This window comes from Elgaria multicarinata, chromosome 3, assembly GCF_023053635.1.
Source record: "Elgaria multicarinata webbii isolate HBS135686 ecotype San Diego chromosome 3, rElgMul1.1.pri, whole genome shotgun sequence".
In the NCBI taxonomy this organism is placed as follows: domain Eukaryota; kingdom Metazoa; phylum Chordata; class Lepidosauria; order Squamata; family Anguidae; genus Elgaria; species Elgaria multicarinata.
In genome coordinates, this window is record NC_086173.1 from 142,566,613 (window position 1) to 142,580,497 (window position 13,885).

The window sequence follows — 13,885 nt, forward strand, 5'->3', positions numbered from 1 at the left end:
TATTTCATAGTTTCATTTTCACACACTCTATATTCAGAAAACACTATGTGGAATGCGGTAAGTGACTTGGCTAAGTCATCTTCAAATTCTCCTTTGAAAAAGCATTTTCCCCTAGATGTCACATTTGCTTTAAAAAGTTTAAGGAAGTGAAGACAGTGACCCACCTCACACAATCAAAACATGTCACCATGGTTTAAATAAGCCACTACATTTATTTTAATTCCCAGCAGGTGGTAGGCACTATTTTCCTAATTACCCAGATGGTAATCCAAACCCATGGTGACATGGCTTATTTGAGGGGCAAATAACCCATGGGCTGTTGTAAGGTTTATTTAGCCATAGTAGCTTGCTTGATCGTGTGAACCAGCCAGTGTCTGCCAGCAGCTTTTAGACAAGGCTTCTAAGAGGTTCCCTGGATAAAAAGCCTCCCTTCTTTGCCTATTCTCGATCACCCTTGTCAAAATATACCATGTTTTATAAGTGTCTAGATATTGCAGTAATTGAAGATTTCTTAGAATTTAATCCTGAGCATAGAAATACCTGTTTGCTTGGGACGATGTACCAAAGATGACCAAGATTTACAATTGGAAGCATTTTCTTATCCTGCAAATTCCAGGAATTACCCTGTGAATTTCAGCATTCAAAGTACCAACATCTTTGGGTTAAACTATTTCCAGTAACTAAGCTTTCCAACCAAATGTCCACCACAACTACAATATTATTTTGGCTAGTGCAATGGTGGGGAACCTGCAGTCCTCACTAAATTCATAAGAAATGTAATCTTGAGTAAGAACATTCTCATGACACCCTCTTATACAGCAGCACTGATTGAAGTTCCATCAGTCTTGTTTCTGCAAAGAATTTGCCTGTGCCTGAGATTAAATGTAATAATCCAAGACCAAAGAGCCAGTTTGATGCATAAAAATTTCCTAGGGCTGCTGGGAGCTGACTGAAGTGGGATGGAGAATTCCAAGTTACATATTATTGAGCAAAAACTCTTGTTCCATTTCTAGTGAATACTGCAATATCTCTTTAATAAAGGTTTATCTAAGTCAGGTAATTGTTGGAGGTATAATACAGCCAACACTTTTAATCATATGTTTTGGCAATGCCCAATAGTTGCCTCTTTTTGGAAAAAGGTTATTATAAAGATAATGTTTGTAGTGGAACCCTCTTTAATATATATACTGATGTACATGTCCTTTTAAATTATCTTGCTTTCTGGAAGTTAACACATGGTCCGCACAATGGATTCTCTGCATCCTTTTTACAGTTAAGACTGATATTACAGCATTGGGGAGATAAATGCTCACCTCCTATAATGCAATGAATTGAGGACATCACAATGCTTTCAACATTTGAACGGGTGGTATGTAGGCGCCATTCATGAATGGATACATATATGGATATCTGGTTTGTGTTTGTTGAAGTTTGTGCGTGTGTATGTGTTACAGAGCTATATTACCACATACATGTACATTTCATAAGCATTAATTGAACTGATATATTCATATCAAATATTTTCCCCTTTTCTTTTCATGGTTTTGTTGAAATTTACAATAAAAAAATAATTTTAAAGAGTCCAATCTGGTTTCTTTTGCTTTTTTTGTGTTTCCTGACTAAAAACATTTTCTAAATTCGTAACTGGCTAGTTCAATGCAGATTTCCCACAAAAACTGGCTACACCTAATCAAAATAAAACATTACATCTACTACTAAAATATATTCATATTCAATTCAGTTCTGAAGTTCCCATAATAAAATAAGAAACACTGGCTATGTTCAGAAGACACCTTAAACCACGGCTTTAACCATGGTGGGTAAAGCAAAAGGCCTTATTCACTGTGGTTAAATCCATGGTTTTAGGTGTCTTCTGAACATGGCCACTGAGTGTTAGTGAGCCAGCATCTCAAACCTAAAAACATTTACTAAGAATAAGTTCCACTGATTTTGAGTCTTCCTTCCAAATAAGCTTGCTTAGAATTGTTGCCTAAACATAGTTAACTTAGTGCAAACAGAATTCTTTAAGTAATCATTGTACACCAACTGCTGCTGTTTCCAATACCACAAATAGTGTGTACACTTAAGCAAAGAGTTTTACCATTTTATTTCAACAACTCAAATCAGGTTGTGCCATTTAACAGTCACTAGGGAGCTGTGTATTTTTGTCGTCTTCTCCAAGGCAAGCCTTTCCTGAAACAGATTAAAGCTAAACCAAACTCTATAGATGAAATTGCTTTTTCCATGATAATATTTAATTGCTATAACAGCTCTTCAAAAGACCACAGTAAAGCTTCATTTTATCATATGTAAGACACACAAAGTATCCAGGAAACCATTCTGGTTTTATCACCTATCACTGTTTGTACCATTTGAAGCCAGTTGGCTGCTAGGGTACCACAACACGGTCTTTTTATGTTACAATTGGATGAACTTTCTTTTCCTTATACTTTACCTATTAGCAATCAACTTATTGCACTTCCATTCACAGAGGTAACAGGAGGATGACTACATTTCTGGTTCCAAAGGCTATTTACAGCTAAGTTCATCTTAACAGTGCCTTTATTGAAGGACCACAGAAGGTGTGTGGAGGTAAAAACAGAATCTAAACCTCCTGAAGCAAATTTATTTTATTTAAAACATTTATAAAGTGTTCTACGTCTGGGAAAAAAAATCCTGAATGGTGAAGAATAAAATATTTTGCAGACACCAAAAACTGTGCAACATTGGAGCCTGTCTGACATTAATTGGCAGGAATTCCGCAGTGAGGGAGCCAACACACTAAATGCTCTACTCCAAGTGGACTCTAAGTGAACCTCAGGCTCATGCAGAACCACCAGGAACTCTTCCGATGACCACGGCGACCAAGCAACCTGATAAGGCAGAAGGCATGCTCGCAAGGATCCTGGTCCCAAATTGATTCGGGCTTTTTATACCAATAACAAAACCTTAAACATAGCAGCCAGTGCAATTCCCTCAAACGAGGTATTAAATTCTGAAAAGTGGCATTCCACAGCAACAGCCAAGCTGCTGCATTCTGCACTAGTTGCAGCTTCCAGACCAATCTTAAGGAAAGCCCCACATAGAGAGCATTGCAATATCCAGTCTCGTAGTTACTAGCGCCTCTACCACTGTGGCCAAACTATCCCTATCGAGGAGAGGCTGAAGCTGGCAGAAGGAACTCCAAGCTGCTATGGCTAATTGGGCTTCCAGCAACCAAGATAGATCTAGGAGTACCTGCAGACTGTGAATCTGACTCATTCAACCTCACCCAATTCAGATGTCACAGAAAGATACAGCTGTGCGTCATCAGCATACTAATGGCACTTCACCCCTAGTGGCTTCATATTATGTTAAACATTGGGAACAAGATAGTCCCCTTGTGAAATCCCATAGCTGAGTTGCCAGGGAGGTGATAGTCACAAGTTCATGTTACTCTCTGAAATCAACCCTACAAGTAGGACTGGATCCAATGTAAGACAATGACTGGGTTCAGACAAGATATGGTTTAAACAGTCAACAGTTGATTATTTAACCCACTGTGGGTTGTGTGGTGGGAGGTTTTTAACCAACGGATGATTATTTAGCTGAAATAACCCACACAAAGAACTAGTGCTGTGCAGAGTTGGCTAACTGAACAACCACTGGGTATCATGTTGTGTGGTGGGTACTGTTCGTTATTTCAGAAGCCAACATTGGTTATTCCGTCAGCCACTGTTGCGAGGCAAGAGAAGACGAAGTGGCAGCTGCCGCTCTAGCCCAGCTGGCAGGATAGCTTTTTGGCAGCATTGGCTGATGGGATACTAGCAGGAGGACTGGGGGTGGAGAGAGGGCAGGGGATGAGTGAGTCAACTCCACACCACAGTTGATTATCATCATGTTGTGTGGGGAGTAACCCCTAGACAAACAACTGTCGAGTTGATTACCCCATTGTTGACTATTGTGTTGTTCGAACGCACCTCTCCAATGCCCAACCCATGGAGCTGATCCTGAAGGATACTATGGTCGATGGTATTATAAGTCACTAAGAGATCGAGCAGAACTAACAGAATCACACACACCCATCCTTTTCTCAATAAAGGTCATTCATCAGTCCTATACAGTCTGGAACCCAGATTGAAATGAGTCTAGATCAGGGATGAGGATTAAATTTTGTCAACCGCCCAGAGAGCTTTGGAAACTGGGTATTATAGAAATGAAATAAATTGTGCAGCAGCATCAAATGATGTTGGCTGCAACTCCCAGCACCCCTAACTAGTGGCTATGCTCTCTAGGTCTGATGGGAGTTGCAGTTCACCAACATTTGGAGGGCCACAAATTCTGGATCATCAGTATCCTTCAAGAGTGCTTGCAGTTGTCCTGCCTACCCTTTTGAGGACCTTCCCCAAGTAAGATATTTCTTTTCAAAGGAAAAGAAAGTTGTAACGCAAAATGTATCATCTCCTGATGGCCTGTATCCTACTCCATGCCTTTGTATTGCATCTTTTTAAAGGAAAAGGGAGTCCCTAATGAAAATTCTTTTTAAGAGGCATTGCAAGACTCATCATCATAATCCTGTAAAATCTTATTGTTTCTTCTCCATTTAACATATTTGCATTTTTAAAATCATTTTAAATCTCTGGCATGAAACAGATGTTTCCTGCAACACCAAGCCAATGGTTCTACAAGTCAACAGAAGGCAGAATCTTCCCCGCCACCGCCAGCATTCCATTCCATCACATCCGCATCTTTGTTCTCCCTTGCAGCTTCCTCATGCACATCTCCCCAATCCTCGCCATCAAACAAACCAGCACTTCTTCACTCACAACTCTTCGTCGCTTTTCAACATAGGAACCAAACCCATACACATACCACAACCATTTCACAATCACTACCCCACACGTCAGAATTCTAGTTCCCAAGAAAGTTTAAATTTCCCTGCCTTCTCTCATATGATGAAATGAAGAACAGGTCAACACACACATAAATAGAACAGGTCATGTACCTGCCATGGAAAGAAGGCATCCTAAGGCGACAAATCTTACTCACACATTTTGGAATAAGTCTCCACTGAACTTAGTGGGCCTTACCTATGAGTCAACATGTACAAAACTGGGCAGTGAGCATACCTTTTCTAAAGTCCCCTAAATGCCCTATTGTTACAAGTAAGAGCATTCCCTAAATAGCACTCTAACCTTAGACTCACAAGAATGCTGTGTCCGTCAGCACTGACACCTCCCGCAGAACCTTCTCCTTATAGTTCAACAGCATTTAGTAGGAGGCCAAGTGCAGAAACAAAAGGAGTGAGCTGGATCATGCAGTCCTGGCTGTATGTTATGGTGCTTTTCCGAAAATTTCTGAACCACAGGATGGAGTAACAGCAGCTATGGAAGACAACTGTGGTGTTAACTACTGATGCCTATCTTCCTAATTATAACACAACCAGAATACACCACGGGCAAGCTCCTTTGGATAATCTCAAAGACAACCCAGTCCATTTTTTTTCCTCTGAATCAGGATCTGTCATCTCATAAACAACACTAACACATTAATCCGTGTATTGGAATCTTAGTCGTAGAACTGGAAGAGACTCCATGAATTGGCTAAACTTTTTATTGTTTATAATTGCATTTATACTAGCTTAGCTATACTGTAAACCACTTTCTGAAGGCATTTTGCCTTCAAAAGTAGGGTATATTTATCCATACTGTTGAGTTTTCAAAATATTTTACAACACGTCTTGTAGAGGTGTATTAAATATATTACACACATAATAAGCTATAGTTCCTTCTGTCAATGTTTGATAAAAATGGTAGAGTGGGGATGGAGGAGACCGTGGGGATGGAGGAGACCGACACAGCAGTTTCTATCCTCTCAAACCTGGCAAATTCTTTTACACCATATCCAGAGCATGCCCCAGATTCCATGAATGCTAGAGGAATCCCCAAGCTTTTTTACACCAACACAAAGCAAAAGAAGGGAAAGACTGTTAGCTCTTTTCAAAACTTAGGGTTTTCTCCAGCAGTTGCAGCTCCCCAACATTAAGAAAGTTCTACCCAAACACAGAAGTATATTCACTTTATTCTTTTTCATAGCCTTTCCAACACATCCCTGAAAGCCTCCAACCACATCACTATAGAATTGGGGACTGAAAACTCCTCTCCACACATCTCAAAAAGCAGAATAAGAGGTTCCTTCAAACCACACACACCCCTTCCACCAAGGATCAGGGGATTCCCTTGAAAGCTTTCTTCTTTTCCAGCCATCTTCCTAACCACTCCCCTCCCAAAGATAAGGCACACGTTCATTCAAATCTTGTCAAGCCAGATAAGGCATTACACACACATAAGCAATATGGATTAGGATCACCATTCCAGATACACCACATACCGTTTCACATGTGCCTTACCCCTTCAGCGATGGGTTAATATCCAACTTAAGTGTGAACAGACACATTCTACAACAATTGGCATCTGATTCTTAACCATTCAATTGAGATCGGAGCGAGAGGAAGGAAGGGAGAGGGAGTGTGTATATGTAAAATCCACATCCGCAGACCCACAATGAAAGGACTGGGGAGCGGGGATACTCGTTATTACTCAGAGCCATACCCATTGTTAAAAAAAGCCTATTATTTCTCAGGTGCGCATAGGGGGGAAAAGACAGACATAAAACATCTATATTCTTTGTACCTTCTTTCACTACATAAGCAAGGTCACACCTCCTCCTCCCCGTCCAAAAAACCCCCAAAACTATATACATACTTCCACTTGCAGTTATTTGTGTATTATATTTGTTACATTGATATCCCACCTTCCTTCTATCCTGGAACTCAAGGCAGCGGTAAGGATTCCTATTTGGTCCAAAGCCATGCAACCAAAAGCGATGTGTAACAGAAAGGAAGGATAATTTTTTGCCGTTCTTCACGGTAACCACACAAACGACCCACCCACCCCCGGGAAGCGATTCTTTTTTAAAGTCGCGTTATGCATGAAGATGCAGAAGAGGAAACATTATTTTCTACAGCGCACGGCTTGTTCGGGACATAATAAGTAATAATATCAAGCCCTTCGCACACAGCGATCTTGAGAGTGGGCGCACACCCTCCCGAAAGGAGAGGAATGGGGGCGGCGGGGAGTGAAAGAATATTCCTCGGCGGCGCACTGCAGGCCAAACGGAGCACGCGGCGAGACCCGCTCCGACCGACCCCAGCCCAGCCCCCTCTCTCCTCCTCCTCTTCCTCGCCCGCCACTCACGCTCGAAGTCGGAATCCGAGTCCTCGTCGTCCGCGGCTTCCCTCCGCTCGTCCTCGCCATTCGACTCGGTCTGCATGGGCTCCCCGTCGAAGTTGACCCCTTTGGCCCTGGGGGCCGCCCCCTCCCGCAGCTGCTCGTCTCGGGTGTCCCTCAAGCGGCTGAAGTAGTCCGCTGCAAAGTCCAGGAGATCCGGCGGCCGGTGCCGCAGCACCTCCACCGTGTAGCCCTGCAGCAGCTCCGTCAGACCCGGCGGGATTTCGATGCTCATCTTGCTGCTTCTGCTGCTGCCGCGACGGCTCGCTGGCGGGGTGGACCGACAGACCGACGAATTCCGCTGCTGCCGCCTCCGCCCTCTCTCTCCTCCGCCTTCTTAACGGGGCCCGGCGCCGGGGCCTCCCACAGTGGCTTCCTTCGAGTCCTCTTCAGCTGCGGGAGCCGCGCTCGCGCTGCCGCGGTCTGACACGCGAGAGAGAGAAAAGAATTGAGGGGGAGGGGCCGGGACGGAAGCACACGACGCTCTGCGCACGCCCAGCAGGAAGCGGCGGAGAGCGCGGGTGGTGGGGGAGAGAAAGGAGGCGGAGCTGCGAGAAGAGAGAGAGAGAGGCGTGAAAAGGAGAGGGGGGAGGGACCATGTGCGTCACAATGAAGAACAAGAGGCGCGCGAACAACGGGGTGGAAGGAGGATTATGCCGTGGGTGGGGGAGTATTGCGCATGATTAGGAAAGAGAGGGGGAGCGCAAGGGTTAATGTCCCCCCCCTCTCTCTCTCTCCACCTCCCCATGATTATCACGATGGTTCAGAGTGGGGGCTCACCGTGAGGAAGAGATTAGATGGTGGCGGGGAAATAGGCGGCAATTCGATTTAGTGCCCTTGCAAACACTTTGGGGGCTCTCCAGCTTGGCCCCGCCAACTAATAAATCATCACAAGCGACTGTTCGCCAGTTGCCGCTCAGCCCGCTAAAAGCCGTTGCTGCAAATCTGTGCGCGCGTGCGAGTTTAAACGTTTCTCGGGGCAGATATTGGGTACTATGCAATGTTAGTCCTGGGTAGAGTAGACCTGATGAAATGAATGGGACAAGTAATTTTTTTACTAACACCACTTTGATGGCTGAAAGCGAGGAGGAGCTGAGGAGCCTTATGACAAAGGTGAAAGAAGAAAGTGCAAAAGCCGGGTTGCAGTTAAACCTCAAAAAAACCAAGATTATGGCAACCAGCTTGATTGATAACTGGCAAATAGAGGGAGAAAACGTGGAGGCAGTGACAGACTTTGTATTTCTGGGAGCAAAGATTACTGCAGACGCTGACTGCAGCCAGGAAATCAGAAGACGTTTACTTCTTGGGAGGAGAGCAATGACAAATCTTGATAAAATAGTTAAGAGCAGAGACACCACACTGACAACGAAGGTCCGCATAGTTAAAGCAATGGTATTCCCCGTAGTAACCTATGGCTGTGAGAGCTGGACCATAAGGAAAGCTGAGCGAAGGAAGATAGCTGCTTTTGAACTGTGGTGTTGGAGGAAAATTCTGAGAATGCCGTGGACTGCAAGAAGATCAAACCAGTCCATACTCCAGGAAATAAAGCCAGACTGCTCACTTGAGGGAATGGTATTAAAGGCAAAACTGAAGTACTTTGGCCACATCATGAGAAGACAGGATACCCTGGAGAAGAGGCTGATGCTAGGGAAAGTGGAAGGCAAAAGGAAGAGGGGCCGACCAAGGGCAAGATGGATGGATGATATTCTGGAGGTGACAGACTTGACCTTGGGGAAGCTGGGGGGTGGCAACAGCCGACAGAAAGCTCTGGCGTGGGCTGGTCCATGAAGTCACGAAGAGTCGGAAACGACTGAACGAATAAACAACACAACACAATGTCTCATGCATTTCAATGGGTTTACTCTATTTGGACACGTTGGATACTACCCATTTCCCGGTTTTATTGCATACAATTGAAGCCTGAAAATGAATGTTTTAATTCAACTTTTTGATATTTGTATGTGTGGGGAGGATTGTTGTTTTGGTTGCCTTGTTAGTAAGGTTTTTGGACAAGCTGAGGTCCCGTTGGCAGGCCTTTACTACTAATGTGTCTACACATAATTCCAATGTATATGTATAAGCAGAGAAGGTGAAAAATAATAAGTTTTATTGCCCAATAGCCCAAGCTATAAGTGTATATACAATTTTTAGGCTGCCTTTAAGGGTGAAACCCCTCAAGGCAGCCCCCAACATAAAAACCAGGCAAAGTGGATAAAATACAAATCAAATACATATTCAATAAAAAATAACAGTAAAAATATCACTACTTAATCATCAACACTTATTTGTACACCTGGGGGCACTACTTGGGGCTTATAGGTCACGCCCTGACATTCTGTAGAGAAATTAGAAATATTTATATTATTACCCCACTCTTCCCCAGAGGAGGAGGTAACAGCATACATAGCCTCCTCCTCCCAGTACTTTCCACACAACAACCCTGTATGGTAGGTTGTGCTCAGGATGAGAGAAAGTGACGGGCTCAAGGTCACCCAAAAAGCTTCAGGGCTGGGTAGAGCGATCCGAACTAGGGACTCCCTGATCCAAGACCAACATTTTAACCATACACCACTGGTCGTGCCTTAAGAAGGCTAAGTATGAAACAGACACTATGTGAATAAATTCATGAATATAAAATAACAAGCAACTTATTCTCTGGTCAGGAATGGGTTCCTTTCACACCATCTCTTGTGGACAGCTCTCTCGCTTTATTGCTCAGTGTGTGACCCTGAGCTGAGCTGCAAGCACACATACAGAACAAACAAAGCGCAGTCTGAATATCTGACTGGAGGCTTAGCACAGGTACATTCAAGCAATATTTCCTAAACAGAGGGGGAGCAGCTGCAGGGGAGTTATAAACCAGTGTTCATGCCTTACTGAAGCCTTGTAAATAAGGTCATGAATCTTAGCCCACAAATGTTTTTCATAGGTCACATACCTATGTAATTCACTTGTGGAACATGGAACAATACTGTCCGTTTCTGATTAATAAAAAAAATCGCAGCCTAGTTGCCTGGAGACAATGCTTGCTCACTACTAGGGTTGCCACATAAAAAGCATACCGAAATCAGAAATTCAAGAGGTGGAGCCTGGTGGCATCACAAAATTGGATCTAGTGACAGTAGTGCAGCTAGGGCTAGACCCACAGAAGGGGGAGGACAAATCACCCAGAGAGTGGCAGGTGATCAGGTAGCAGCAAAACTGTACATGCACAGGGTGTTTTGTGTTTTTTTAAAAAAAAATCAGGGTTGTCAAACAGTTGTTACTATTCTAACATATCCGGAATGTAGAAGCAGCTGTAAAGCATGGAATAGTGGGGGAAGGTTGAGAAATGATAGTTGTGTGCTTCACAACTGGAGTAATATACATGGCTATCTAAAAGGGGGCTTCTAACGATGAGCCCTATCATATCTAGGTAGAAACACACAGCTCCCGTTGCTTCTCCGAAAACAGGAAGTAACGAGACCCATTCAGTCCAGCAGGAGAGAGCAGCAACTGGACTTTTTCGGGGGGGGGGGGGGCGGCGTAAGGAAGGCCAGAAGGGGTGGAAGATGTGCAAGAGGCAGACAACACCATGTGAGCAATCCATGAGTGCCCAGTAGCGAACATGCAGTAAAACACTCAGCGGATGGAGCTTGATGTTACAAGAGGGCCTCATTGTGTCATGATTGCATATTTTTCCACTTTCCAATCATAGAATCATAGAATAGCAGAGTTGGAAGGGGCCTACAAGGCCATCGAGTCCAACCCCCTGCTCAATGCAGGAATCCACCCTAAAGCATCCCCGACAAATGCTTGTCCAGCTGCCTCTTAAAGGCCTCTAGTGTGGGAGAGCCCACAACCTCCCTAGGTAACTTATTCCATTGTCGCACTGCTCTAACAGTCAGGAAGTTTTTCCTGATGTCCAGCTGGAATCTGGCTTCCTTTAACTTGAGCCCGTTATTCCGTGTCCTGCACTCTGGGAGGATCGAGAAGAGATCCTGGCCCTCCTCTGTGTGACAACCTTTTAAGTATTTGAAGAGTGCTATCATGTCTCCCCTCAATCTTCTCTTCTCCAGGCTAAACATGCCCAGTTCTTTCAGTCTCTCTTCATAGGGCTTTGTTTCCAGACCCCTGATCATCCTGGTTGCCCTCCTCTGAACACGGTCCAGCTTGTCTGCGTCCTTCTTGAATTGTGGAGCCCAGAACTGGACGCAATACTCTAGATGAGGCCTAACCAGGGCTGAATAGAGAGGAACCAGTACCTCACGTGATTTGGAAGCTATACTTCTATTAATGCAGCCCAAAATAGCATTTGCCTTTCTTGCAGCCATATCACACTGTTGGCTCATATTCAGCTTGCGATCTACAACAATTCCAAGATCCTTCTCATTTGTAGTGTTGCTGAGCCAAGTATCCCCCATCTTGTAACTGTGCCTTTGGTTTCTATTTCCTAAATGTAGAACTTGGCATTTATCCCTATTAAATTTCATCCTGTTGTTTTCAGCCCAGCACTCCAGCCTATCAAGATCACTTTGAAGTTTGTTTCTGTTTTCTAGGGTATTAGCTATCCCACCCAATTTTGTGTCATCTGCAAATTTGATCAGCGTTCCCTGCACCTCCTCGTCCAAATCATTAATAAAAATGTTGAAGAGCACTGGGCCCAGGACTGAGCCCTGCGGCACCGCACTCGTTGCCTCTCCCCAGTTTGAGAAGGTTCCATTGATAAGTACTCTTTGAGTCCGATTCTGTAGCCAACTGTGAATCCACCTAATAGTTGTTCCATCTAGCCCACTTTTAGCTAGTTTGTTAATCAGAATGTCATGTGGTACTTTGTCAAAAGCTTTGCTGAAGTCAAGATATATGACGTCCACAGTGTTCCCACGGTCCACAAGGGAGGTTACCTTATCAAAAAATGAGATCAAATTTGTCTGACAGGACTTGTTCTTGACAAATCCATGTTGGCTTCTAGTGATCACCGCATTGATTTCAAGGTGTTTACAGATTGACTTCTTTATAATCTGCTCCAGAATTTTCCCAGGGATGGATGTCAGACTGACTGGTCTGTAGTTCCCAGGTTCCTCCTTTTTGCCCTTTTTGAAGATAGGGACAACGTTAGCCCTCCTCCAGTCGTCCTGCACCTCACCCGTCTTCCATGATTTTGCAAAGATAATAGACAAAGGTTCTGAGAGTTCTTCCGCTAGCTCTTTCATTACTCTTGGATGCAGTTCATCGGGCCCTGGAGATTTGAACTCATTCAAGGAAATTAGGTGTTCTTTGACCATTTGTTTATCAATCTCAAACTGTAATCCTGCCCCCTCAACTTCTGCTTCACTTTTTCCAGGGGGGTCATAGACCCGCTTTTGGGAGAAGACCGAGGCAAAGTAGGAATTGAGCACTTCAGCCTTTTCTTTGTCATCTGTTATCAATCTGCCATCCTCATTAAGCAGTTGAACCACCATTTCTTTCCTCTGTCTTTTACTACTCACGTATCTGAAGAAAGCCTTTTTATTGCTTTTAGCATCCCTCGCTAATCTCAGCTCATTCTGAGCTTTAGCCTTCCTGACGCCATTTCGGCACTTCTGCGCCACTTGTCTGTACTCTTCTTTTGTAGCCTGGCCTTCCTTCCACTTCCTATATGTATCCCTTTTTGTTTTCAGGTCATCTCTAAGCTTTTTGTGGAGCCACATTGGTTTCCTCTGTTGTCTTCTATCTTTTCTCCTTGTTGGAATTGTTTGTAACTGTGCCTTTAAAATTTCCTTTTTTAAATACTCCCACCCATCCTGCACTCCTTTTCTCATTAGGCTCATTTGCCATGGGACCTTACTTATCATAGTTCTGAGTTTATTAAAATCAGCTTTGCTAAAATCCAGAGTACGTGTATGGCTACACTCAACTTTTGTCTCCTTCATAATCAAGAATTCAAGTATGATGTGGTCACTTTCCCCCAGAGTTCCCGTAACTGCCACTTTATCCACTAAGTTATCCCCATTGGTCAATATCAAGTCAAGGATTGCTGATCCTCTAGTTCCTTCCTCCACTTTCTGTAGGAGAAAGTTATCACCCACACATGTCAGGAATTTCTTGGAAGGGCCACTTTTGGCAGTATTGGTCTCCCAACAGATATCAGGGTAATTGAAGTCCACCATCACTACTACATCACACTTCCTTGAAATACTGGCAATTTGTTTCTCAAAAGTTTCATCCTCGTCTTCTCCTTGATTGGGTGGTCGGTAGTAGACTCCGATTATCATGTTCTTTTTATTCCTTGCCCCATTTATTTTAATCCAGATGCTCTCGATGGGCTCCCAGTCTGTTCCGCCTGTATTTCTGTGCAGGGATAGGTATTTTTAACATATAGTGCAACTCCACCTCTCTTTCTATTTCTTCTGTTCTTTTTGAACAAGTTATATCCTTCAATTGCTATATTCCAGTCATGGGAGTCATCCCACCAAGTTTCAGTTATACCTATCAAGTCGTATTTGCCTTCATGTAATAAGAGTTCAAGTTCATTCTGTTTGTTTCCCATGCTCTGGGCATTAGTATATAGACATCGAAGACCATGTGTTTTATAGTCTGGCTTTGTTCCTACATTGTTGCGGACACTATTTTGGGGCACTATTGGGGCTGTTCTCTGT

The 13,885-nt window shown here is 43.8% G+C and overlaps 1 protein-coding gene across 2 annotated transcripts in view; it reads right to left on the reverse strand.

The window, feature by feature from the left end:
- The window catches only part of PRKAR2A (protein kinase cAMP-dependent type II regulatory subunit alpha), a 102,687-nt gene extending 95,007 nt beyond the window's left edge, over positions 1–7,680 (reverse strand). For both annotated transcript variants that reach the window (XM_063122081.1, XM_063122080.1), the window contains exon 1: positions 7,236–7,680. In XM_063122081.1, coding sequence (XP_062978151.1) covers positions 7,236–7,503 — 268 coding nt within the window. In that variant the 5' untranslated portion in view covers positions 7,504–7,680. The remainder of the gene's footprint in view (positions 1–7,235) is intronic.
- Positions 7,681–13,885: the final 6,205 nt, after the last annotated feature.